The sequence below is a fragment of the Zonotrichia albicollis genome, chromosome 12 (assembly GCF_047830755.1).
Source record: "Zonotrichia albicollis isolate bZonAlb1 chromosome 12, bZonAlb1.hap1, whole genome shotgun sequence".
In the NCBI taxonomy this organism is placed as follows: Eukaryota; Metazoa; Chordata; class Aves; order Passeriformes; family Passerellidae; genus Zonotrichia; species Zonotrichia albicollis.
The window spans coordinates 8,757,053-8,784,456 of NC_133830.1; the positions used below are offsets into that span (position 1 = coordinate 8,757,053).

Consider the following 27,404-nt stretch of genomic DNA (forward strand, 5'->3'; position numbering starts at 1 on the left):
GTCTCAGGGCACTGAGTTTGATACAGCAAACCCAGATGGTATCAGCACAAGGAGCATAAAGAAAATTATCACTGGTATCACTGGCTGGCACCAGTGTGCCAGCTGCTGCTGTGTGCCCTAAACTGCAGATACACTGCCTGAATTCCCACAAGAACCTGGGCAATTAGAAAATAACATTTGAATGCAAATCCAGGCCTCTGAAAGCAAAAGAGTCCTCAGGGTAGAAAATATGCTTGAGCTAAAATCCTTCTCTCTTTCTGAGGCTGCACACATTACAGGCAAGGAATTGGCAAATTTTGTATGGCAGAATCTTTAGAGATATGAGCAGCTTTTTAAATATTTCCAGGGTGCCTGGGTTTCAGTTTTTGAATAAGCAAGCAGATGTGTCTGATGAGCCTTTGCAAAGCTCTTCCTCTCCTGCCATTGCTGTTGGAAAGCAGCCCCTCATTCCTGATTATCTTCTGCCATATTTTACTTAGCTAAAAGCACCAAATGAAACCAACCATGGTAAACAACAGAATGTTGTCACACAAAATACAAAGCTCTGCAAAAACCTTAGAGTGGGGAAGATATAGAATTAGGGTAAATGAGGATCTGAAATGTTTAAAAAGTGTTAAAAGGGATAGTTTGGCAGAAAGAAAAGAGTCAACAGTTACTGGAAACAAATGAAGTAGTAGAGAGTGAAGGGAAGTATGTGTTATTTGTTCCAAAGTATGTGTTATTTGTTCCAAGATGTGCTATTTAGTGTGTTGCTTTATTGTTAAAAATTTGCATCCACAATGCAGCACCTAAAAGGACTTGTATGGCAAACATGCCAAGTGCAGAATATTCCTTTCCATAGCTCACATCAGAAATTAAAAAGCTAAGAGGCAAAGGGTTAGCAAAGACAGCACAGCACAGCTTATTTACCAACCAATCTGGGAATTAAGAATCGGAAAACTTTTGCAAAACTTAGCATGCATGACCATGCAAAAAGTAAATGAACCAAAGCACGCATTCTAGCCAAGCAGCACCTAGTTTTATTGAGTTCCAGTAACACTGCATCACAACCAAAAGAAATTAAAATTTGCTATTTGCTTCTCAGTATTAGTCACTTCTCAAATGAAAATGTGATCATGTTTAATAAGAGTTACAGAAAACCAAGGAATAGGAGAAAGAATAAAGTTAGACAAAACTGCAAAGCCGGTGTCCTCTTCATGTGTCCCCCTCATGTCAGAGAAATTCAGTTCTTGGACGTGCTGTTACATTTTCTCACATCAGTGTCAGGGATTGAATGCCAGGACACAGCATTTGATGAATCAAATATATCACAGATTGCTATGAGCTGTGCTGTACTTTTGAAATCACATTTGGACTCTCTTCAATGGGACAGAAAGGATCTGAGAGAAAAGTTCAGGTTAAACAAACACATTTCCCCACTGGCTCCCTCAGTAAAGCTTAGTACAAATGTTAAACATAATGCATTTTGTGTCCTAGTTCCACAGAAAAGACCAGTGTGCAGGACCTGATATGGAACCTGCAACACCCCTCAACCCACTGGACATAGCTCTGCCTCCCCTGCTGAGCTGTGTTTGCTGCTGCACATGCACAGGAGATTAAAACCAGTGTTAACACAGAAACAGCCACAAGTGACAAACTACAGGAGATGAGAACATTGCCTGACATTGCCTGCACACACAACCATGTGCAGCTGCTGACTTATGCCCTGAGAGTTAAGTGCATGCTGCCAAAAAATTATTTTAAGGAGGTTTTTCAGCATTAATGCTACATGTTTCTTCAGCAAATAAAGAACTACATTTTAAGATGTGTCCCCTTCTTCCATGAGGAAGTACTTAAGGTAGCACGTGTGACAGTGACAGCTGTGTGTTAGCAGTGTCACTGCTGTGGTTGGCTCAGATTTGTCACCCCTAGCTCCTCACCAACTCTGTCAGAGTTACAGCTTGCATTTCTGACTGGCACATAGCACCACCTAAAGAATGTGAGAAAGGCAAAAAGGTATTAGGCAAACAATTAGTCCTGAAATTTTAAGTGATCAATAATTTATTCCTGTGAGGCAGATTTGCACTCTCTTCCTTCTCCTCTCTCATTTCCAGACTTCCCAGTCCTCATAGTCCAGGTGCAACCCAGTTAAGAAACTTCATAGCGACTTCAAAACCGAGAAAACATGCCTGGAAAAGAGAACACAGAACAAATAAAGATTCTAAAAATCTCTTTCAAGCAAGGCTTTTGAACTGCTGCACTATGAACACCTAATGTGGTTTATATGGAAGGAGGAAGAGGACAAAAAAAGTCTTGACCCAGAAGCAAGAATTCTACTGTATCCCTCCACACAAAGGCTGAACTTTGGCTCTGTTAGGCTCATTATTTATTGAAGGGAAAGTGAGTCCAAACTTATTCCATCTTCTACAGTTGGATGTACAACCAATAGCTAAAAACAATCAGAGAAAGTCAACACAGAGCTTTCATGCAAAGCTTTGAAGAAAGATTTACTTGTTGCTCCTAGGTTAAAGCGTAGTTTTACAATCTGGACACCAACAGTCAGAAGTATCTGCAGTGACAAGAACCTCCCTGGAATGGTGCAGTTGTGTCCCCTCCAGACTGCCATCAGTCTCTGTGAGCACCATGTCCCCAGCCCAGCCGGGGTCCCGGCGCACTCACCGCGTTGGCAGGAAAGGCCCTGATCATCACAGCTGTGAAGCCCTTGTACAGAGATGCAACTCCCTCCTCTCTGATGAGCTCCCTCAGCACATCTCTAAAGCCATTGGGGTATTTTCCTGCAGGAGCTGAAAGGGATGCACAAATGTTAGCCCAGATGTGTGGCAGTGGCGAGGGCTGAAGGATGGGCCACAGGTAACAGCGCAGGGTTTCCTAGAGGTTCACACTGCTACAGCAAACAGAGCTCAGCAAAGACTCAGTGAACAGAAATTAGGTGCTCACCACAACCACATCATCAAGTCATTGCAGGCAGGGAAGAAAGGAGAGTAACTTTTGTCAGGGTTGGAATTCTGAGCTGTTATTTGCACTGCTGATCACAGCTCTCCCAGGAGCTGCACTTAGGTGATAGGAATGTCAGATACAAAAACTGATGAAGCTGGTTAATAAGAAAATGATCCTATCACATGCCCCAGCCAACAACACCAACAGACTTCAAAAGAAAAGCACAGGATGTTCCAATGCTGATGTTACATTATTATGCTGAGGTGTTTTTTAAAAGCTACTCTACTCAAAACACAATTTCTTCCTTCTTCTGACACTGCCCTGAGAAATATTGCCTCTGCCAGCCCTCTGAAGAAGTAGTCCACAGATCAGCCCAGTTAAACAGAACCACCATGAACCCACATCATCCACACAGCAGCACTGGGGATTGGCTCAGTGGAACAAAGCTGTGACGTGTCTCCCTCTCAGCCCTTGGTATGGTACAAATAACTACAACAGCCATTGCTCAGAGAAAAATAAATGAGGTTTCCTGCACTGATTATCATGATTTGTGACTCAAGAAAAATGGTCACTGTCCAGTGAAGAGCTGAGTCCACAGAGACCATGGGGAGCCTTAAAAAAATATTCATTGACAGGACTGGCAGAGAAACCAAGGAAAAGCCTGTCAAACTCTGCTGAAGCACAAGGTCTGGGGTCATCCTAACTGTAATTAGGCCACAGACATTAAAGAGCAGAGCTGCCAGTCCAAAAGCAATGCTCTCAGCAAGTCACACCCTGTAACTATAAACTGCAGACAGCACAGGCTACAATTTATACAATTATGTCTGAAGTGAAATAATAAAACCTCTCAAAGAATTACATTTGTAACAAAACAGCAATGACATTTCTATTATTATGAGTTCTATGCTTAGGTTTCAAATCAGGTACCTCAAACCAAGACCATTATATTACCAAGGAGGCAGAAACAGAGCAGTGCAGCCTGATGTGCCAAAAATTTGTGAGGCAACCAAGTAGAATGCCAGGAACACCCTTGGGTTTTTCATGCACTTGTCCCAAGCAGCACTCAAGATCTTCCAATCCCTGCCCAGCCCAATCCCAGGAGCACCACAGGAGTGTGGCTGTGACACCCTGGAATGCAACTCACCAGTCTGGAAACGTGATTTCAGCACGTCTGGTGGGATGGCAACTGCCCAGTTGAAGATCCCAGCCAGGCCTCCAGCAAAGAGGATCCTAGGCACACTGAGGTCACTCACACTGTGGCAGGATCAGAGTGGGGTGGGAGGAAAAAGTGAAAAAAAGATTTAAAAAGGAGAAAAATGTCAAACTCGTTGTTTTGACTAAGGTGACAATCAAAAAGACAGCCTGGCTGGCAGCCAGAAGGCAGCACAATGCTGCAGAGACAGTGCAGTATCTGAGCAACCTTTCCAAGATGGACCAACTCCACTCTAAAGATTCAAATGTTTTTGTTCAGCAGCACACACACACATATGCTGTGGCAAAAAAAACCAAAAACCAAACCAACCAACCAAACCCCCAAAAAAAATCCAGCAAAGCCCCCCAGCACTGTGTGCATACAGGGTTGAAACTACTTGAAGTATTCCTTACTTGGCTAATAAGATCCAAACTGGAATCTGAGGGAAACTCAGAATATTATTTTAATTGTCAGCTAACCCCAGACCAAACCAGTTCAACTCACTAGATGAGCAACCATTCTTCTCTTTTTTAAATTAGTTTTGATGATCCAGCTGTAAATCTCTTTGTAGCTGGGAGATGAATCAGCAGTGCCTGGGAAGTGCAGAGAGTGGTGCCTGTGAGATTTCACTGACCTCTTTCCCTGCGGGGTCAGAATGTTCTTCAGCCACTCGTACGTCATGAAGTACATTCCGCTGGCCGGGACGTCTGGTGGGTAAACAGCAAAGCCTCTGAGGAGTGGGAAACCAAAGGAAGCCCAGAGGCACCCCAGCCCCATGCCAGCCCAGCAGCACCACTAAGTACATACAGATTTTTTTCTCTGAACCCCTTCTACAAACAAAATAAAAATCTTCTGCTGCCTCAGACAGAGGAGGCTGAACTTTCCCATGGAGAGCAGGTGCTAACAGCGAGAACTGGGAAATAACTTTTCTGTCAGCAGCCTTTTAAGCCAGGCTGTAAGCTGGTTACATTACACTAATGATGAGACAGCTCTAAACTGTCCAAATTTCTGCACAGCACATCACAGCATCACGGGAACTTCATGAATTTTGCACACTATTAGTTCTAATGATTCTATTTGGGGATTTTTTTCTGCACATGATGGGTCATGTTTTGTTTTTTTTTTAAAGCTACTCCCACAGCCTATTCTTATCCCATACCTAAACTGGAGAACCAGCCCCTATCTAGGGACACTGCCAGAGCTACACTGCAGGCTGCTACACTTGTGTGAGAAGCAGAGGATAGAATCAATTCCTAAACTGAAGTAACAAAATACAGAAATTTCAGTTTTTCAAAGGGGAATTACTAAAATACATACAGGATTCTGAGTCTGGCACAATTACTTAGTTGTTATTGTATTTGAGAGAGGGGTCATGACATCCCAGTTCAAAATAACCCAGACTCAAAAGGGTAGAAAGCATAGCTGCTGCCACCACATATTTTAAAGCAGTCAGTATTATACAGCAACAGTAACAGATAGGCATAATATTTCTCTCAAGGAGAAAAAAAGAAGACAAAAAGAAGAAAATAATTTTTTTAAAAAGCCCACTTCTGCATTTTTCTCTTCTCTTTGTTCTCTCTGCTCCTCTCCTGAAGTCTCTCATTCCTCTTGGCTTCTCAGATCTTAATTACTTCCTATATCCCTCTGATCCTTGTCATCTAATCTCTTCCTCACCCACTGAGAATCTCATGTTTATTTCTCAGGCCCTTTGAGGCACTGGAGTAGCTCTGCAGACTGAAAAAAAAAAAAAAAAAAGGAAAAAAAAAGAGAATGGGTGACACAACCCCTCCAACTGCCTAAAGGGACAGTGAGATCTCCCATCCTGTGTCAGGTTTGTCATCCAGCAGGGATGGGCCAGCCCTGCCCCTCACCTCGCATGAGGGTCAGCACGGTTCCCTTGTAGACGCCGCGGATGCCGGACTCGCGGTACAGCTGCTTGGCACAGTCCAGGGAGCCGCTGTACTTGGTTTCACCTGTAGCTGCCTGGATCTGCAGGGTTAAAGTGAGAGTTTCTGACCACTGAAGCTTTCTGCTCGATGCAGAATCATTCCTCACATGTGTTTCCAGAGGGGAAGGAGCACACGCTCCTGCCTAGGGAGTTCTGCCTCACTTGAGCAGCTCTCACATTGAAGCTGAGGCTGTGGTTACTGTTCCATGCAGAGAACAGATTCTCCTTTATTTTTCCACAGTGTAAGTTTGAAATAACTCAAGTCACTTAGGTAATTCCACACCGACAAAAAGTAGTCTTCAAATAGTGAAATTCAAAGCATTTGTATGTGTATAAAATCTCCCATGATAATATCCTGTCTGTCAGAACCAACATGCGACCACCCATCACTGTATTAACAGAGTTCAACACAGTCTGAAGCAAGCAGAGCTTCCCACACCTGCTAAAGATGGCATTTCATTTGTTCAGGTTTGCATTTTCCAACAATGCTTTCAAACCCCCGCAGGAGGTGCAGAGCTAACAGCCACCCAAATGTCAGAACACTGCTTGGAAATGCATTCCTTAGCTCTGCATGGGAACTGTCAAGGTAACAGGACTTTACACCAAAAAGAGTCTCATGATCTAGCAGGTTTACACCTTCTTTTTTTAAGGAAAAGTTTCATTCAGAAAAAATTGACTTTTCCATACTTTGAAGTGGACTGAGGCACCCATGGATGCCTCATAGAGTGGCCCACAGCATAAAGCTTGGGCTGTATAAAATGAATAGAGCAATTACTGCTGTGTGTACTGATACTGTCATGGTGGGTTTGTTTAATGCTTCTTCATGACAGCTGCATTAAATGACAGTTGTCTCAGTCCTGTCAAAAACTAGAACAGTGTAAATGCACTAACCAAAGAAATTCCTGCTATGGAAAGACAAGACCCCTAAAATTAAATTCCCATCACCACCATCCAATGCCTTACCTGTAAAAGGCACTTGATTCTCTCTCCTGGAGCCATGATTACTGTTGTGAACACTCCTGACAACATGCCAGCAGCAAACAGCTGAGGATATCTGCCCCAAGGAAACAGAAAAGACCCTAACACAACACAGCACACAGGAAATGAAGGGCAGAAAGACCCCTACATCCCCAGGTGATGCTGTTCCACATCAGTGGAACTTGAAATGCAAACACTGCTTTTATCAGTGCAGAAGTGCCTTGTCAGTGCAGAGCTAAACATTTAAGATCTCCAGGACTCCAAGCACTGGTTCCTACAGCAACCACAACTCAGCTCTTCACATCCATTCTATTTGCTAACACCCCTTCTACTTACATTTATTGCTATAGCATTTCCCATTCATTTTCATTCCCTTTCACTTCAGTCTCTTCCTCCTCCAGTCCCCCATATTCTTGTCAGTGACCCCAGATTCCACACAGATTCCTGCTTGTGCAGCCAGAAGCCTCCTTTCCAAAACCCTCCCAAAGTCGAGTCTGTCCTACCAACCTGTCATTATCCCACACATTCTGCACCTGCTGAGTGGCAAAGTCTCCATGACAAAAATCCCTTAAACAAGCTGACTTTCTCCATCACAAAACTATCTTTACATCCAGCCTCATACTACCTCCCCTAGTAAGATGACTTAACATCTCAATTTAATCAAATTCCACACCTTCCACTTCTCTCCACTTGCCCAAGAGATGGCATTCTATTCCAATCCTTGCACCTTTCTCTACTCTAATTCCCATGATATCTTCCAGACCATTCAGACCTCCCTTATCACTCCATACCTCCTACTCAAACTAAGTTTAGAGGTTTTTAGCTCACCTTGGGATTATTCAGCCCCAGAAAAGGCAGGATAGGCTCCTCAGGTTTCTCTCCATCTTCTTCCTTCCACAACTTCCCTTCAAAATCAGCATGGGAAATACAACCATCCAGCCTGCCTCTACATCCATAACCACAGCACTGGGAGTCTGACCTTTATTTTTGGGTCTCACTGTACCTTCACTGTGTCAGGTCTGCACCCACAGAACAGCACAGCTGAGCACAGTGACAGTACATACACTATTTTTTCTTTCCCACTGCTCTGCTTGAGAGGAATTCGACATAAAGACTCAAAAAACTACACTGTCCTTCTCAGCTTGCACCTTAAAACTTCCTGTTGGCACCACGTGTATAAAACACAAGGCACTCAGGTGATGAGGCTGCTGGGAATAAGCGCATGGTGCACTTGTTGTTCAGTCCCTACTGTTGCCCTGGCCTTTCCCTTCAGTCTAGCCTGCATGGGGACACTGCCATGGTGTGAGAGAGGGCAAGTGAGAGTTCCCCAGCACCTCAGCACTGCTTCCCCCTGAGCAATGGGAGCTCTGTTGGCAGCAGCTCGTGTTGCAGGGCCAGCTGTGCTCACACCAGCCCTGTGCAGACAAGGCTCCAACAGAAACCAAAACCACAACACAGCTGGCTCCACAGGATGGGCTCCTACCTAGCTCACAAATAATGGGATAAAATCTTGCTAAGCTACAGCCCAGTCCCTGTGGAGCTGTAAATCACAGCTCAACAAACCCATTACAGGAGTACTTTATGGCTGGGGGGCTCTCCTCATGCACAGGTTAGATTGTAGAAAGCCCCACCAAGTTTTCTGAGCTTCCTATTGCTGTTTCTGAAGGTCAGACACGCCTGAGAGGAGGGCTGCTCATAAACACCTCTTTCCAGAAATAATAATAAAACATTTTTATGGCTGTTTTCACATCCTAATGAAGGGCCACAAGAAGACTCGTAACTAACAGGGAAAGGAGAATCAGGGCTGTGAATGCTATCAATTCATGCTTGACCATGAATTTATTGCTCCCATAGCTTCTGTTAATAGCATCCTGCTGGCAGGCAATCATTACATAACTCTCACTGTGCTCATCCACACCGGAATTGTTCCTCTGTGGCTCCTTCTTGCGTAGAGAGGGAATTGCATCTCACCTGCCCACACAGCGCCTGTTTTAGCCTGTGCTATCACTCCCACGCTTCCAGAAGCATTAAAACATGAGTGGTTTATCTTTCAGAACTATATTTATACCTAGGAGAAGACACCAATTTACACCACAGCTCAACGTGTGACAGTGCAGCCTCAGGATGCCTTTCCCAACCGTCTGATCAAGCAGGAACTCACGTCAAAACATCGTCAGGATTCCTCTGCTGGAGTCTCTTCCCCAAGCCAAACCCAAAGAAGCACACTGCAAACATGGGTGTCACCCCAATGATGGGAGCTGCCATTCCTCTGTATAAGCCTTGGACTCCCTGCAAGAAACATTATCACAGGAATTACTTGGTTTGGCACAAACTTTGCACACATTTCAGCTTGTTGAGAAGGGAAAGGCAACAATCCAGGATAGGATCTATCTAACAGTCAAATTGATCAGAGGAATGAAGGGGCTTATTGCTCATTTGCAGTTATACATGCTTAGCTGAGGCTCAGGGACTGCTGCAGAGGAAAGTTATCCTGCCTGGGAAACCCTGGCACCACTGATGCCCTTCTAGAGCAACACTCATCACCTGCACGTACATCTCAAGTAAGGCAAGTGAAGGTAAAAGCCCCCTGAATAAGAGTCTTAATAGATTATGTCAGAGAGAACACTGTCAGCTGCACACAGAAATGCACCTGTGTTTTATTGGTAACTTGTTAAATGCAGTAGTGTAAAATCCTGACACTGAACCTGAGAATGCTGAAATGAATTCACTCTTCAACTAAAGAAAGAGCCAGGGAGAGCAACTGGAATTCCTTCACTCCCCACATGAATTCACTTTGGGACAGACTCAAGAGCAATTTTTTTTTGTTTCCTACCCTAAATCCAAACTTTTCCCCCACACAACATCACATTCCTGATGTTTCCTTCCATAGACTCCACATATGAAAAAGTTCTAATGCAGACCCCAGCAGCTGTATTTGTTTCACTTATCTTGCCTTTAAATTGAACTTTGTCCAATAAAAAGGAGAGTTATCTTCCTAGATAAAGGCTAGGCACATAAATTAAATATTTGCTGGTCTCTGCACCCCTTTCTTCCCCCTGTCCCAATAAACCAGCTCATCCCAGTACCTGCTGAAGTCTTACAGGCACAACTGGCTCTGCCATGAAACTGCACCTGGCTGAGAGATCAGGCACTGCTGCTCAAGCTCCCCTTGGGCACTGGGAAGCAAAAGGCTTTGGCAGAGAGGGTCAGTAGTTTTCCTCACAGGAATGGATGAGTACTGAGTGGGAGTGGGGAGGCAGCAGTGCTTTTGAACTCCCCATCACAAGGCTGTTATTACGGCTCAGCTCTGACGTCCGTGCTGCAGCAGGGGTGTTAAAAACTGCCAGGGATTCAGAGCTGGCACAGCATTCCACTCCTTTGTGGGAGAGACCAGGCAAACAAGATTTGCTTTGGTTATATAACCACCTGTTAATACCACAATGGAAGGAGATTTCAGATTTTGAGGCAGATCTTTCATTCAACAGGGAGTTACCTAACAAGATCTAGCACTTAGAAATGAGACTTCAGACAAGCAGATAAACAGCTGGGCTTTACAGCCATAATTTTCAAATGGTAAATAGCTGCTGAGAAAACTTAAAAAGCAGAAAATTTGACTATCTGTCAATTAAAAACTTTAAATCAAAGCTGTGTGCCTTTAAAGACAAAACAGGCTAGCTCAACAGCATGATCATGATAATTCAGGAGTAAAAACCACTGTCCACCTTCTAGAGAAGGTTGAACAGAAGGTTGACACTCTGCTTTCAAAAAAAAAAAACCCCTACAAATTAAAGATCCTCTGCCTTCTCATAGGTGGCATAACACCTTATAGAAGAAAGTTGAAGTCATTATCCATTTTAGAATTTCCAGAGATGACTCCAAATACCTGAAAAATCCAAAGGCCAAAAAACAACTGCCAACATTTAATCCAGTCTAAGTTCAGACAGCAATATCATGCTATTTTGAACCCAAAACAAAGATACATGTACCAGGAGCACATGTATGCTAACTATTCCCCAAGCTTTGTAATCTGCTTAAAAATATTAATTAGAATCAATTTAACTGACAACCCAGGAACTGTAGGGTTTCTCTGTAGGTTTCCACACAGAGAATGTACAGAAACAACTGATGTATCTGGCAGGTGTCACAGTACCTCTCCAACAAGAGTCTTTCTGAAGCAGTCAAAGGTCCCAGAATAGAGTGGGGGCTGGCCAGGCTGTGGCTTAGGCTGGGTTTGCAGTCTGACCTAGCAAGAGGGAAAGGAAAACATTATTTGATTAAATATTACAATCTCAACTTTAATTGACAGAACACCTCTGGCTACTATGGAGTACGTTTTGTGACTGGACCTGAAGATCAGGATAGAAACACTGACATCATTTTAGCCCTTTGCAGAAGAGAAGAGATTGAATTTTAGTGTAATGAGTAGTGAATGTATTTAACTAATTAATTGCTGGGACAACGTCCGGATGAGGACCCCAGCTCTGTAGACCCCATAGGGTCACTCCGGGCCTCCCCCTGGAGCAAGGGCGCGGGGTCCCGCCGCGGGATGGGGCTGGCGGGCGCATCCCAGCTCCCATCTTCCAGCCCCGGGAGCACCGGGGCTCTTTCCCCGCCGCTTTTTTCCCGGTTTTTCACTAGAACCGGCACCGCCACACGCCCGGCCGCCGCGCCGCCAGGGGGCGCCCTACAGAGGCCCGGCGCAGCCTCCCCGCGGCGGCACCGAGCCCCGCCCCCCGCGCAGTGCCTGCCGGGAGCTGTAGTTCTGCCATAGCGCCCACCGGGACCCGCGCCGCTCCCGCGCAGTTTCTGCCGGGAGCTGTAGTTCCACATCCCGGTGCCCCGAACGCACCGAGCACCGGCCGCCCCATCGTTCCCGGGCGCCCCGCACAACTTTACCTTGATGGTGTCCAGCGGGTGCCCCACGAACACCAGACAGACACCCCCGAAACCGCCAGCAAAGAAGTTCTTCAAGGGGCTGATGGGCTGCGGCTGTTTTGCCATGGCGGCGGCGGCGGTGGAGGGTGAGAAGCGGGACCGGGACCGGGACCGGGGTCGGGACGCTGCGTCCCCGCCGAGCCAATGCCGCCCCCTCCGCGCCGCGACCTTTAGCCCAGTGCGGGGCACGCCGGGAAGCGGGCGCGGGGCGGGCCGGGACGGCGGCGGTGCGAGGGGCCGCTCCCGGCGCGGCCACTGGGCGCTGTCACCGGCCGCGCCCGGCCCGGGGGCCGCTCCTCAGCCCGCGGGGCCGCCTCCCCCCGCACACCCGCAGTGGTTCGGCCGCTCCCCCCCGGCCCAGCGCCGTGGCCCGGCCCGGCCCCGCCCCGCCCGGCGGAGGTGACGCACCGGGCCCGGCGGTTCCGGCGCGCAGAGGGAGCCCGGGGCGCCGCTCTCGCCGCCCGCCCGGTAAGTGCGGGGCCCGGTCGCGCCAGGGCTGGGGCGGGCCCGGCGGGAGGGATGCGGGGCCGCTTATCCGTGCCCGGTGCTGAGCTCGGCGCTCCGCCCCGGCGGAAGCCGCAGCCCGGAGCTCTCGGGCTCCGGGCGGCCGTGCGGGGGCCCCTCCTGGCCCCGCCGCCGCCCGTGCTCCCCGCACGGCTCCGCTCCCGCTCTGCCTTCCCGCGAGCCTGCGGCGCTCCGGTGTGCGGGACGGGCCGGGGGCTGCGTTCCCTCCCATTCCGAGAGAATGGAGCCGGGGTAGTTTAAACGCGCTGGGTGCCCGAGCCCGGAGATGCCCTGGAATACGCAGGTATCCGTAAAACAACTTGGTTAGGAAGGGCAGGAGTGAAATGGGTAAGGTGGCAAAGACAAGGCAGCCGTGAGAGCGTGAACCGAAGCTGGCAGGAGGAAGGAGAGCGGGTTTGTCCCTGGGGAAGTGTGGCACAGCTGCAGGGGGGTCCCTGCAGAGTCATCTGTGGTGAAAAGGGTCGGGCATCTTGTGGTTTCTCAGTCTTGGATGAAAAATTCCTCCCTAAAAAACAGTGGAGAAAGAACAGCGAGGTGTGCACTGCATATGTGAGGAAGACGCTGGGGATGATCCACATATTATGGGTTTGGGTGGCACAGATGAAGATGCAGTTAGCATTGATGGCCAGCATGGAGCTCAGGCTGTGATGGTTTCAGAGAAAAGGAAGAGTGTTAGCCTGTCTAAAGGTTACACGGATAAGGAGTCCAGGAAGCAGACTTAAGTTGCACTTTCTCCGTTTCAGATAAATAAAGAGGTGAAAGAAGATAAAACCGTATGAAATGGTTGTGAAATATCAACAGAAAAAGAGGAGGAGCATTCTCCAATTGGAGGAGTCTCCACCAAAAGAGTTATTAGAGGAATCCCACAGGGATAGGAATAAGAAAAGAGAGATGTAGTTGGACTAGGAATGAAGTGGAATCACAGTGTGGTTGCACAGTGGAAGGCATTTTGTTTCAAAAGACCTTGTTAAGAATTGTGTTGCCAAGCAGGAGTCAGGGAAAGGGCACTGTTGGAGGTGATAGATAGCAGAGGGTAGGGGTGGGTGTGTTTAGGAGTTCCTGCGAGAGACGAGCAAGAGAGGTGACTAAATTGTATCAGTGTTAGTGAAGATACAGGAGTATCTTGGATTAAGGTGGTTAAGGAGGAGATCATCCTCCCTTGGATTGGAAAGTGATCTAAGTATGGTTTAAAATTTTATAATTTTGTCTTGGGAGCTATGGTCATTATTTAATCTAAATAAACCTGGCTTTTTTGACCCTATCTTTTGAGCTTAACATCTTCATTGTCTTAAAAATTAGTGCAATCAAGTAGTAGCTCTGCCTTGTCTTTGTATTCAGAGAATTTGATTTGAGCATTGGGCTGAGCATAGATGAGGTGAGTGTTGTTCCTGGTTTTCCAGGGACCCTCCTTTGCTTTGTCCACAGGGCATGTTCCTTATGCTTCCTTTCCCTTCACCTGTGTCAGAGTGGTGTCTAGTTGTGCTGGAAGTGAGCTCTTTCCCTGAATCTTGGGACAGGAGTCACAGAAGTCACCCAGTCCTGCAGACTGCTTGATAAATCCATGTGTCCCTTTCCTGTGCAAACAGTTCCTCTGTTTGTTCACAGAACTGTGCCAGTGGCCCAGAGAGACATCCCTGCACTCCTCTGAGCCCTCCCCAGGGACTGGTGTGCAACTGGGAGCTACTGGGCAGCCCCTTATTCTACAAACATCTCAGTGCTTGGGTGTGACTTGCCATGTGTTGGAATAGCAGAGGGCCCAGTGTTATGGGTTTTTATCTCTAGAGTGTGGAATGATCTGAGTGAGTTTGAGAAGTTCCCTGGCCTGTGGTGGCTGAACAAAGTTGTTGCACTCTGGGCTGTTGGTGGCCCACACTGGGGTTACAGGCTCAATAAGGAATTATTTTAACATAAGTTTTAGCAGGTAGAGATCATTACTCCTTTTATGCAAGAGCTCAGTGTCAGTGCAGATTAAGCCCAGACTCTAAGCAGGGTAGAGGGAAGGATGAGGGTTTGCCCTGTGTCTGCCAAATCAGATTCCACATCTGTCTCCTTCCAGTATGGAGAGACTGTGTCTGTTCCTCTGAAGTCCTGTGGAATCAGTGCTGTAAATTGTTTCTGTGCTACATGTGCTGTGGATAGCTAAGGAATCAAGAGGCAAATGAAAGGAATGAAGACCAGAATTCATGAGGAAATTTAATTAGGTATTAGTCTTCAGCCTCTCTGGAGGTTTGTATCTCCTGAAATCACTGAAGCCCCTCAAGTTAATTGTACATCACATCTTATTGTACATCACATCTCTTCCTGGTTATTCTCTGCTGCCTGATCAAGTGACTGGAAACAGAAAAAAAAAAAAAAAGAGTTGAGGAAAAATAATGAAAATTTGTGGTTGAGATTTCCTATACTCTAAAGTCAGGATTATCAAAGCTTGATTATGGTTTCCCCAGCAGCTACAAATTGCAGTACTGAGAGAATATATTTGAGTGGCAGAGCTGACAACATAGTAATGCAGAATGGGAATGTTTTTAAGGAACCAAATACATGCTGTACATGCTGCTTATGGAAAACAGAGCTTTGATTTTAATATATGTTTTTATATGTAAAATGTGGTCACAGCATTGTTTTAATTCTTCTGTATTTAATATATTCTCTCTAAACTAAATAATTTGGTTAAATGGAAATTTACGACTAAGTATGAGATGACCATAATTCAAGGTTGATTCATGCTTTACTGCTGAATCTTTTAGAGCTCAAATTCATATGGCTCAGTTACACAAGCAGAAGATTTGTAGTTCAGATAAGTATTAGATGTGTGAATTTTCCAAAACAAGTGAGGATCTTAAAAAAAAAAAAAAAGTTAGCTGTTCTGATTCTTCTTCAATAACAGCTATCAACACCTGAGCATAAATTTGTACATTCAAAAGGTAAGAAGTATATCTTGAGAAGGCAATAAATAATAATTTTATTTCCCCCTTCAGATATAAGGTCCAAGCCACATCACATCCAGTAGAACCAATTTAAAGGAATGAACTAGCTTCACAATATCTTTTGAGATGATATTGAAGACTGTTAAATCGTGTGCATGTGAGAGATCTGTTTGCTGGTCTTATTTTCCTAAGTCTCACTTAATGTCTGTGTTTCTGGAGCAATATGGATTTGTACAGGATATCACAGGTTTGTACAGGACATCACAGGTTGCCTTTCTAGCCACTATAGCCATAGGTAAGGGGTTTGTGTTTTCCCTGTTAATTAAATAGAGAGGATGCTGCAGCATTTCAGGCTGTTGATAAAGAACTTGGTCATAAATTCAGTTTTTTCCCTGAGAAGATCTGTAGCGAAGGTTGTGCAGCCAGTTTCCAAATGCCAGAGGTCAGGGGGCCTGCACTGGGGATTGGGATGCAGTGTAATAACCCAATCTCCAAGGATCTGACCTATCCTGTAGGAGCAGCCTTGCTTTGGACTTGCAGGAGTCACAGTGGATCCAAACCAGGGACGTGCACAGCAGAATCCTCTTTACTGGGCCCTTGGGTTGGTCTGTTCCTACCTGCTTGATCACCTCTTTGTTGTTGACGTGGCACCTCTTGCAATTTCCTAGGCACAGAAAAAACTGTTTTTCCTCCCTTAGGAGACAGAGCTCAGATGAAATCAAAAGAACGATAAAGTTTGGAGGAAAAACAAGAAGCTGCACTTGCTTTCCTGGTCTGCAGTTGGGCAGGGCATTAAGATGTCCGTGGACATGAACAGCCAGGGCTCTGACAGCAATGAAGAGGATTATGACCCTAATTGCGAGGAGGAGGAAGAGGATGAGGATCCTGGGGATATTGAGGATTATTATGATGGGGTAGCTAACGACGTGGAGCAGCAGGGAGCAGATGCCTTTGATCCAGAGGAATATCAGTTCACCTGCTTGACTTACAAGGAGTCGGAGAGCACTCTCAATGAACACATGGCCAGCTTGGCTGCCACGTTAAAGGTGAGGAAAGGTTTCTGCATTCACACAGACACGGCTGTGGTTGAACAGGCGAACACTGAGAATGCAGTTCTGATGAAAGCTGTGGCAATGTTGCTGTTATGGGGGGTTGGAGGAACATTGTTGAAGGTCCCTTGTTTGAAACTGCCTCAAAGGTTTACAATACAATTGTTACACACTGAGGCCTGAAAAATCTTCCTTGTTGAATGTTGATTCTCTTTTTTTTACAGAGCTGAGCTTCATGACCAAAATGCCTGAGTTATAATTCTGCATTAACACAATGCAAAGAGGGATATAGAAAAGAAACAAATCAAACCATAAGTGGTGCAGTTTGGTACACCTGTGTTTGAGGAGATAACTGACAAATAGGAAGACATGCTAAAACTCTAATTCTAACAAAAACATTTTTCTTGGTTGGTTCTGAGAGAATAATCAGTTTTTCAAAGTCAGATCAGCTGTCATGCCAGTTATTAACCCTGCTTTTGCAATGACAGTTCAAGTACTGTGAACTTGCCACCTCTTGGAGCAAGTGTGACTTGACTTAATTCATCACAGAAAAATCTCACTCAGAGTCAGCTCCATGGAATTACGCTCAATTAGACTTTTGTGATCTCTTCTTTCTCTTTTTGTAACCAGCTACTGTAGTGTCAGTCAAAAGAGGAGGCAGGCCAGAGGAAAGCAGAGTTTTCTAAGCTCTAGATGTGGACACTGGGTTGAAATTACTGCTGCATCTACTTTGTAACAAACCAGGTCTTCTGGTGCTTGCTCTTGTCTGGAGCAGGACAGGTGGTGACTGCAGCACGTTAAACATGTTGGGTAGGTTTTAATTCCAACCCATTCTGTCTGAATCAAATCTAATTTTAAAAATGAGAGGGATCTCTTGATCTTTATTTGTACGTCAATGTCCTGAAGAAAGAGTATAACCAGGAAGCCTGAGGACTGTGAACCATAAAGAACAGGTTTTAAAAGGCACTCATAATTGGTGATTTTGCCACCTGTTGTACTTGTTCCCAGCATTTACCACCTCAGAAAATGAAGTTGTACTTTTTCTTGCTCTTAAACTTGTCTTTGTAATTACCTCAAAATGTGCATTCTGAGCTCTGAATGCCTGCAGTTCCCTACAGATGGTCAGAAACTGGAGGCAACAGAAAAGTACAAATGAGAATAGTTGGTCAGCACTTCTGGTCCAGCTGCCTGTTGCTTTTGGTTCTTAGCAATTAAGATTTAGAACAACTTTTCTGTGCCTGATTTTCTGCCTTCAAATGGAACACCCTTCTAAAAGGTGACCACTTCCATATTGTTCTCTTGAATTAAATTACAGAAAGCCATACTTTTAGTCCTTAAAATCAGGCTTCCAGTTAAAAAAATTTTCAGGAGTTCTGAAGGTCTCATTGAGCATATATTATAGTTGCCCAGACTATACCAACCTGCTAGCTCAGATCGCATCCAAAGGAGAGAAAAATCTATTTTTTTTAAATATCAAAAATATGCCTGCATATTTGCTGTTACAATTAAGTGCTACACACTTGGGTTGGTGCATAAGAAGATGAAATTGAATTTGAGTAGCAGTTTGGAATGATGTGAACTTGTAAGCCACACTCTCAGGCTTCAGCCCTTGAAGTGCCACATTAACTCTCTTTTCTCCAGCAACAATAGTCCTACAGTTGCACTTGTATTGGATTTCTCTTGTGTATCTGCAGCATTTGCTTTTTGCTTCCTGGCACACTTGCTTACAACTCTTCAGCAACCCTGTCTTCCTTCCCCTCTCTCTCCCCCAAGGAAACTTGTGATTTTGTTAGTTTTAAGACAAAATGGAATAGAAAGAATTAGTATGGAATTAGCAAGCATAGAGAAGAAAGAAATGGAATTGAGCATGCTGAACTATTTACCATAATTATTTTCAATGGACTTAATGAATATGAGTAAACAGGGGTTTCACAATGTCTCAGGTTTCTCTGGATAGTGATGATTTTTCTTCTGAAACATCTAGTTAATTTTGATTTTAATTCCTTTATGATAGATACTGATTACATGGTGCTTTTCAGCACTAGCCTTTATTTAAGGCAGAGTGGTTGCCCCAGCAGGGAAGGCTGAAGGTAAATGAAAGATTATCTTCAGGAGGTACAGTGTTGAAGCCAATGGATGACTTGGTGTTTGAGTGATTTACTATCACAGATTAATAGATTAACACAGTTCCCTAAAGGAAATAAAAAATAAATGCAATGAAGGGCTTAAAGCTGGGTTGGAATGTTCTACCAGTGTCTGTTCTCATGAGGTGATTCACTTTCTGAAGGTTAAACTCCAGGACACACACATGTGTATTGAGTGGCTTTTTTCTTTGTGACATATTGTCTGCACACTTTAAAGACCAGAAACAGAATTTCAGAGCTTTACATCTTCATATTTGCTATCTGTGCTAATAGTGGCTAATAACAGTTTAAATAGATAATATTTCATTTGCTCTGCTCATTAACCTCAACATTTGTTTTTCAAACTGTTTTGCTATTTCAGACTGATTGTTAAAATCCTATTTTATTTTAAAGTGTGGAAGGGAAGGGTGGTCTTTGGAAACCTTCTTGGCTGTTTGCATTCCCCATGAGTTACAGCTGACCTTGTTCTCATTCTTGCTGAAGGCACTGAACTGAGCAAACTTTGCACTGGCTGGTTAATGTCAGGCCAGGTGTGAACACCCTGCACATGTTTAAAAGTTTTTATGAAATATTGAAAGAGAATCTCTATTAAGCAAAATACTTGTGTTTTGTTTACCTTGGTTAGAAACAACACTCAGTTAAAATCTGAGGTCTGATAAAAGCATATGACCCTGCATGTAGGTAAATGTATGTCTTTGTATCTCTTACTGTTGTAGGAAACTTTTGCCTCAAAATCTTCTGACTTTTTTTTTTGTCAGTGGGGAAATCTGAATAGGAACATTGGTGCAAACAAGGCAGCAGGAGACTGAGCCAGCTGTGCTGTGTGACAGGCCTGCAGCTGCATTAGTGGTTATTCCAGAACCATACAGAAGCTGGAGAGATTTAATAAGTGTTACTCTGAGAGTTTCTCCTTAATTTTGGTTTTAGTAAGAACTGTGAGTTCTTTGGTGTTCAAGGAAAAGAAGAGGAAATCTTTGCTCCTTGGTTAGTGCTGTTAACAGGAAGATCTGAGGAAGGTTCTGTTAATACCCTGACTAAAATTAGGACAGGCTATCTCTGTTGAAACATACCAGAAGAAAATCTTGAATGAATACCCAAAACTGTGCTTCTCAGACCAAAAGGTCAGTGAATTGAAGCAGGTCCCTTTTAATTCCTCAAAAGGTCACTTGCCCACAGTCAACACTTGCAAAGGACAATGCTCTCAAAAGCAGAGTGGCCTGCATTGCCTGCAGACCAGCAAGTGAATTCACAACAGTTCTTTTTAAGAAATAAATATAATTATAAGATACAGTATCTTTCAAAAATAATGAATTAAAATGGTACAGTAGCAACTGTGCTTTCGAGATAACTGTCAGTTGTCATTGAGGGATTGTGGGTTCTGGAGTGGCTTATCAGTACATGCAAACAGTGTGATACTCAGCAGTTGTACAAACAAAGCTGAGCCTGTCACTGGCAAGCAGTAAAGTGTGTGATGATGTCATATTGTTTTTGTTTGCTAATGATGCTTCCTGGCTCTGCTGAGGGTCTCCATACATGCCTGCAGTATCTAATGTTTCAAATAACTGGCAGTGGTTTCTGTTTCAGTGATGAGGTGGATTTTTCTAGTGTTCCTTTTTTTTTTTTTTAATAAACCACTAGATAAAACAATTGCAATTAGAATTTATGGAAAAAAATTTACCTTGACTTTAGGTGTTAGCTGATTGTCATGAGGAAGCTGTGATCTTTCTGCAAATGCAAGCTAGCAAGGGGTTAGTCATGTGGTTCTACAGGCAATTGGAACTGATGTCTTTCCACTAAAACCAAAGAAATTGTAAGACTGAAGAACTTATACTTTTCACTTCACTAATTTGAGTGATCTGCTATCTAATATTTCTCAGAGAACAAAAAACTTACTTCCTGTGCTTCCTGAAATTACAGCTTGTGATGTGGGCTTTTTTAGCTTTGTCCCTTGAAGAGTAAATCTTGTAGATGCAAAAAGTACTTGATATCGTGACATAATTCTGTTCATCTATGTTATCTCTACTGATCTTTCGGAGATAAACCAGTTTTTCATATATTGTGGCTCACCATACTGATGTTGCATCTTTTCATGGAACCAGATAAGTTTTTATTCACGAGGCTGCTCCACACACTCGAGTTGCCCTGACACAGAGCAGTTGGTTTGTGAAGCTGCTTGGTGAGGGCTGGCAGTGCCCCTTTGGAAATGCCATCCCCAGCAGAGCCAGGGTCATGTGCATGGGGCTGGCAGCTGTGGGAGCAGCCCTCCTGAAGGAGCCTGTGCCTGCAGTCACAAAGTGTCTGTAAAGAGCCCTGTGCCAGGACCCTGGTCTGTCTGTCTGTCTGTTGTCTGTGTGCCCTGCTGTATTGCTGTTCAAACCATGCCCCAGAGTGTGCTGTATCTGAACCAGCCTGCAGTGCTGTCCTTTCAATGCTTCATGGAGCTTTCTGCAATGTAAAATGGCATTGTTAAAGCCTCACTGTGCCTGGGTACCTCAGGTGCAGGAGGGGGATTAAAGGCTCTTAATGTATTAAAATGCATGTACATAAGAGCAGCGTTTCAAAAATTTATGTTCAAAGTTTAGGTCCATTGGTAAGCATTAGTAAGCAGTAAATATTTAAATATCATTTTTTATAAATGGCAGAACTTGATAGGCGAATTTGGCTTTTTCACAGAACCCCTGTGGTGCTGTTTGGCAAAGATAACAGGCTGTATCAAAGTACCAATAAACCCCCAGATGAGTCAGAACGTGCAGGTTTATATCTATACTGTGTTCTTTATTTAACACCAAGCCAACATTATGTGGGACATCCAGTCTGAAGCTGCAACCCTTAGGAGCACTGGTGTTTGAGACATGACTTTGTCCTTTACCTGTTTTTTGTTCCTGAACAGAAAGATCCTGGAAGTTCTGCAATGCCAAAGTTGTGGATTTGCCTACCCATTCACAGTGCCTGTATTTCAGTAGTGTCAAGAGGATAGAAGTGTAACTGTCTTCAGTGTGTCTTGTTTTGGCTCATAAGAATATTTTTGTTTTTAAAAAATGTATTAAATTTTTGTAAACTTCCGGTCAGCTGAATAAGAGAACTGGCTGGAGAGCCCAGACCTTGCAACCTTGTGACACTTTCTGGTGTCATTTGAGGAGAGAAAACAATTTTGTTACTTATTGCCCAGGAAATGCTGAAATTCTCAACTTGACTGAAAAAATGAGCCACAAATGTGGAGGGTGATTATAGCCCACACATTTCTTTGTGATTCACACCTTAAGTGTATTTTAGAGCCAGTGTGACTCTGCAGTGAGGAGAATAATCTGTTCACAGCTGTTGATGAGTGTGATCTTGGTGGGAGGTAGAGGCAAGACACAAGTCAATAAAAATGCCAAAACAATCTTTCAGTAACTGTTTCATGTTGCAAGCTTACAGCTGGACATCATGATCACAGAGCAGCGTGGAGCAGCTGAACACTTTGCCAAATTTGTGCTCTGCCTGTTAAGGGTGGTGCAGCAGAAAGGAGCTGTGCTGTGCACTGTGAAACATGGTTGTGCAAAGCAGATATTCCTCCTCTTCAACTTTGTGTAACAGCAGTAAAATGCCCTCAGAGCTGGGCTTGTTGAGTGAAGGGCTGTGTTATTTGGGGCTGAGCTGGGATTACTCACTGCAGAGTTCCCTAAGCCCTGCTCCACTGTGGCTGTGTGCACACTCCAGTGCTCCCAGTTTGGAGTTGGCTGCCCAGTGTTCTGAGCCACAATTCTGTGGGTTCAGGTTATTACCAGACCTTTGCCTCTTCCCTGTGCACCTCCTGAATCCTCCTCTCTGGCAGCCAGAAGGAATTGTCCCCCTGTGCTGTGCTGGGAGGGCACCTGGGCAGGGGCTGTGCAGTGGGGTGAGCTGCTGGGTTGGCAGCACTCGGGGAGCTCAGTGCAGCTCTGCTGGTTCCCACTGTGTTGCTTTGGGAACAATAACTGCAGGGAGGACAGCTGCGGAGTCTCACGTCAATCTTGTATCTGTGTGCTGTCTTACAGCTCTCTTGCTGCATTTCTCTCGCTCTAAATCTTTCAAAGAAGGGATCTCATAGCTGTTTTGTAATAATGCCTTCTGGCATACCAGCTTGCTTCAATGTTTCTGTTCTTTTAATATTTATTTCTGAATTTCCTCAGGAAGAATAGCCTAACAGCTTGAGAAATACGTATGTTGAGATTTCCTAGCTGAGTCCTACTGATCCTGTTTGCTGGCAGCTGCAGCTGAAATTGTTGCTGTCCTTGTGTAGGAGAGCAGATGGATTAAAGCCATGTGTAAATGTGGGGAAAGAGCTAGAATTTAACCCCAGGTCCCCTTTCTTCACTCTGTGGCCAACTAGGTTATGCACTGACAGCTTCACAACAGTGGTGTAACACCAGCAGAGTTTGTCATCCCCAAACTGCACTCTGCCTCCTAAATATGCTTCTAATCTTGCAGACTGGCACCAGGTCTCTGCATGGCAGGAGATGAGTGACACAGGGTACAGATTAAAACCCTGTGATGAAGCAAAGCTTATGAAGTGCTGGTTGACAAAACCTTTCCATGGTACTGAGAGTAGCAGTTGCAGCTACAGTCTCTTAAATGGCATTTCTTACCTGCTGCAGCCTGTAATCAGGAGAGGGCCTGAAATGTCAGACAAATCATAATCTATCCTCTGTGTGAAACCTAAAGGTGGAGGGCTTTTTCTCACTTTTTAAAAAAACCTGACTGAACACAAGAAATAAAGAAATGTAGTATATATGTTTTTAAGACTGTCTGGTTTTCCTGTTAGATGAAAATAATTTGAGTTCAATTTTGAAAGCAATCTTCCTATGCTCAGAATGTTGTAATAGATATGAATGATTTTGCTTCAAGACTGAACACATGGGGTGTTCATGGCAGGTGATGTGAATCTTCATGAGTTTTCTGCTAGGATTACATATTGGAAGTCTGCTTACAAGAGGTAGATCAAAGGACAAAGTGTGGTCCAAAAAAACCCTTCAGGTTGCCCTTTCTTAATTCTTGATACTGTTTTTGAGAAACCCTCCAGTAAAAACAGGGCAGTCACATAATTTTTCCAGTGGGGCATGGAGGGAGTCAGATGTACTTTCCACAAGAAAAACAACTATAAAATGAATTTTTTTCCATTTGTGGGTTACTTTCCTTACCTCAGCATACTGAAGTAAAGCATGTCTGAAGGGATTTTTTCTTCAGTGAAATCACTCAATACAAATTATGGTTTCTTTATAAGGTGTTACTCTACTGCCAGCTTAGCTCAGTCTCTATTTTGCCATAGTTTCTCACCAACAGAAACAATTTTAGAGGCTTTTGCTTTGTATGCCTTTCCTGTTGTAAAGAATTTTAGTGTGTTTTTAGAGGTTTGGATGCAACACACAAACTAGTATCTTTTGAAGTTCATCCTTTCATTGTAGAACTAACAAAAACTATTTGTGGATTAAAACAAATGCTTCTCAAGATTAATCCTATTTGTTTAAATCTATTTGTATAAAAATCTTTGATTAGGGAAAATAAAAGAAGTGGAAGCTACATTTCTTTATGCCAGATTTGTGTTCTTCTTGGGCAGACATTTCAGTGCAATCCTGATCTAACAGGAATTGTCAGCTTGGTGCAAAGCCGTGGGATGTCAGCTCCAGCCAAACTCTATCATCTCCAACTCATTCTGAATTGAATCCTTTTAAAAATCATGTGATGATCATTGTTTTAAATTCCTGATACCATATCTCTGCAAAAATGAGGATTGAAATGCACCTCCAAAAAATTGGCCTTCCCTTTGAGAAAAGTTAAATGAACTTGATGAGATATGCATGTGATATAAATATGCTTGGAAAAATTTCTGTAGAATATAAGCTCTTCAAAAGATGGTGGTTTTTTAGCTTTTAGGAAACATTTCTGTCTGAATTAGCAATTGGCAAGGTGGCATGGTTGAAAAGATTTTCTGCTGTAAAGAGATGAAACATCAGCTCTCTAAACACCTTGGCTTATCTAAGGCAGCAAGTTGAGACAATTGTTTTAGAGCCCTCTGAACACAGCAAGGGACCTGCAGAAATTCTTTGCAAACTCTTTTGATATTGTCTTATCCTAAAGAGTGCCAGACTCTCTTTCACACTTCAGAAATGTGAGAATTTTGCTTATCTTGGAGACTAAAGAACCTAGAAGATAAATGGAGATGGAAACAATAATGAAAAAAAATATTGTGCACTCTTCCAGAAAATGGATACATTTGTGTTTGATGCAGTGGCATTATGATTTTGTTGCACTTTCAGAATCTGATTTTGTTCAGCACTATGTAAAGTCTTCAGACTTTTTTCACAATTCCTGTAGAGCCTTTTCCTTATGCAGAGCAGCTTCCTCATGGCACCCTTGCTCTGTGCCCCTTTTCCAGTGCACTGATCAACATTTGGTGCCATTCCTGGCAAACAGCAGCCCTCCATAAGTCAGAGTTAAACTGGTGGAGGTTTGGAAGAGGCTTTGGAGGTGATAAAGTTCCTGTTTTAAAATAAAGCTGGAAATGGCAGATTGGATGAGATTCTGTCTGTTCAGCTTTGCTGCCACATCATGGAGAAAGAAGTTTGGTTTTCAATCTGAAATGTTCCAGGTTCAGATTTGGACTGGGCTTATCTTTGATATTAAAGTTTTAAGCTGTTGGTCCAGAAATGAGAATGAGGAAGAGTAACAAAAATTAGCATGACTATTGCTTTCAGCTTCTAAACTTAAATAAATTTAATTCCAGACAGAGGAGTTTGGGAGAAGTCAGGCTATATAGAAGCACTGGCATAATTGATGGGTTGCAGGCAAATACTGGAAGAGTGCAACATATAGAATAAACATTCCCCTTTGCACTGGGGTCTGTAGAAGTATTTCACTGAAAGAAGCTGCTGCCAGCAAGACACTAAGTGGGCTGTGTTACTGCCTTTTTTGGTTCTTGGTATTCTGAAATGAGAACAGGAAAGTTTAAACAAAGCAGACAATTTATCAGAGGCATAATTTTTTTTAATGTGTTTTGTGTCTGAGACAAAGCATTTCTGTTCCTGAGATCTTGTGGCACCCAGTGATTGATAGGGGACTGAATCAATGCTCTTTCTGAAGTGTTTTGTAAGTTTGAGGTACTTCAATGAAGCATTTCCCTGACTGAAGTTTCACCCAATGGACAGTGTGCCAGCAGTATCAGCTTCTGTACATTGCTTCTTCAGAACTGTAAGATACTGAGTATGTACACATGGACCAAACTTCTGACTGGAATGGTATTTTTCTGTGTTCAGCATGGTTTTGCTCCTGCTTACAAAGAAATACTTCAACTGCTCTGGGGTGTTATTGTGGAAGAACTGGCTGACTTGGTACAATCATTCAGTCATTGTGAGTATGCAGTCATTGAAGAGAGGCTGGGGAGCACTGCTAATCAATAGAAGCAGGCTTTTGTTAGACATTTGTTTTTCTTCTCATGCTTGTTTTCTGGAATCTCCTCAGTAGTGTTGGCCCCTGATGGTATTTACATTTGTAAATTCTTCTCAATTCCCAGCCTTGTCAGTGAGACTCCACTCAGCAGGCACAGCCCCAGCCTCATTAGCTGTTTGCTGCTCTCCCATCCCTCTTCCTTACAGTGTGAATGTTACCTGTCTTTAATCTGTAAGAGCTGGTACTTTGTGCCAAGGACGCTGTGCATTTATTGCTGCAACTGTCTGGCTCTGGGACTTCTGTTTTGCAAGATCACATACACTCCAATCAGGTAGTATCAAACATTTTTCTGCTTCAGGGCTTTTATGAAAGTGGTCTGATGTCATGGATCAGGCTTTATGAATTGAGAATTTCTATTTTTTATATTCTTGTGTGCTTTGTATTCTTGTATGCTTTTATGATGAAGGTACTAAAATTAGCACTAGAGCTGATCTAGTCAGTGCTTGTAATTGGAGTTAAATAGGAATTGTCGCAGAAGCTTTGTTATTCTTCTAGATCTATTAGTCTGGCATCCTTCTGGAGCATTAATTCCACACTTTGCCTGATGTATAATTTGGCTCAAAAGCATTTGATTGTGTTAGGATAGTTTGTTAAATTTCAGAAATGTCTGCTGGTATTTGTCTTTCTCTTTCCATACATCTTCAGTCTTGAATGTACTTGACTCCTCCTCAGGGAGCAACTAACTCCATGGAATTGTGATGCTGCAACAAATGCTATACCTCAGGCTCTGAAAATCCAACTGAAAAATACTCATTTTCCTATGTTACAAATCAGCTTCCCATTTAAGTCCAGCAGTTTGTTTTCTTCTGTCAGTTCTTCCTTCCTGCTACTGAGAAATAGTTTCATTACTGCTAAAGAATGATTCATTAGCATGTGGTTTGCATTTGTAGGAAGCCAGTCTTGTAGAGACCACATTCCTGGTGCTTGTTTGTTTTACAGACTGAAATGCAGATGTTTTCCTTGTACAGACAAGTCAGAGGTGTCTGTCTGGGTCTGCCAGGCTGGGGGCTTAGGATAACAGCCCATCCCAGGCTGGCAGTGTCCCTGCAGCCATGCAGACTGTGTGTGTTGGCAGCAGCAGCCCTGTGTGCCACGCTCCATCTGATCACAGGTTCTGTGCTGGGAGGGAGGGCAATGCTGCCTGGCAGCCTTTGCTTTCAGAGGGTCACATCACATTGCTGCTAAAGTTGAGGAGGGTGACATGTCAGGTCTTGCACAGCATGAGCTAGTGCATTGGTTCTCCTAGAAAAAGGGTTATTTGTGTATTTGAAATTGCTCTTTTGTTAGTGGGATTTCTTAGTGGCCAGC

The 27,404-nt window shown here is 43.9% G+C and overlaps 2 protein-coding genes across 4 annotated transcripts in view; one reads left to right on the forward strand and one right to left on the reverse strand.

Annotated features, from left to right (window-relative positions):
- Positions 1-996: 996 nt before the first annotated feature.
- SLC25A20 (solute carrier family 25 member 20) lies at positions 997-12,181 on the reverse strand. The gene is made up of 9 exons (XM_005488365.4): positions 11,952-12,181; positions 11,206-11,298; positions 9,217-9,344; positions 7,041-7,131; positions 6,001-6,118; positions 4,764-4,836; positions 4,082-4,191; positions 2,659-2,783; positions 997-2,168 (listed from the first exon to the last, which is right to left on the reverse strand). Exons 1-9 carry the CDS (start codon positions 12,054-12,056, stop codon positions 2,106-2,108), a joined length of 906 nt encoding a protein of 301 aa, XP_005488422.1. The 5' UTR covers positions 12,057-12,181; the 3' UTR covers positions 997-2,105.
- Positions 12,182-12,317: 136 nt separating this feature from the next.
- Positions 12,318-27,404, forward strand: part of ARIH2 (ariadne RBR E3 ubiquitin protein ligase 2) — a 33,853-nt gene continuing 18,766 nt past the window's right edge. For 2 of the 3 annotated variants that reach the window (XM_005488366.4, XM_014268078.3), the window contains exons 1-2: positions 12,318-12,458; positions 16,138-16,485. In XM_005488366.4, coding sequence (XP_005488423.1) covers positions 16,237-16,485 — 249 coding nt within the window. In that variant the 5' untranslated portion in view covers positions 12,318-12,458; positions 16,138-16,236. The remainder of the gene's footprint in view (positions 12,459-16,137; positions 16,486-27,404) is intronic. The other variant, XM_074550510.1, reaches the window with a different exon arrangement.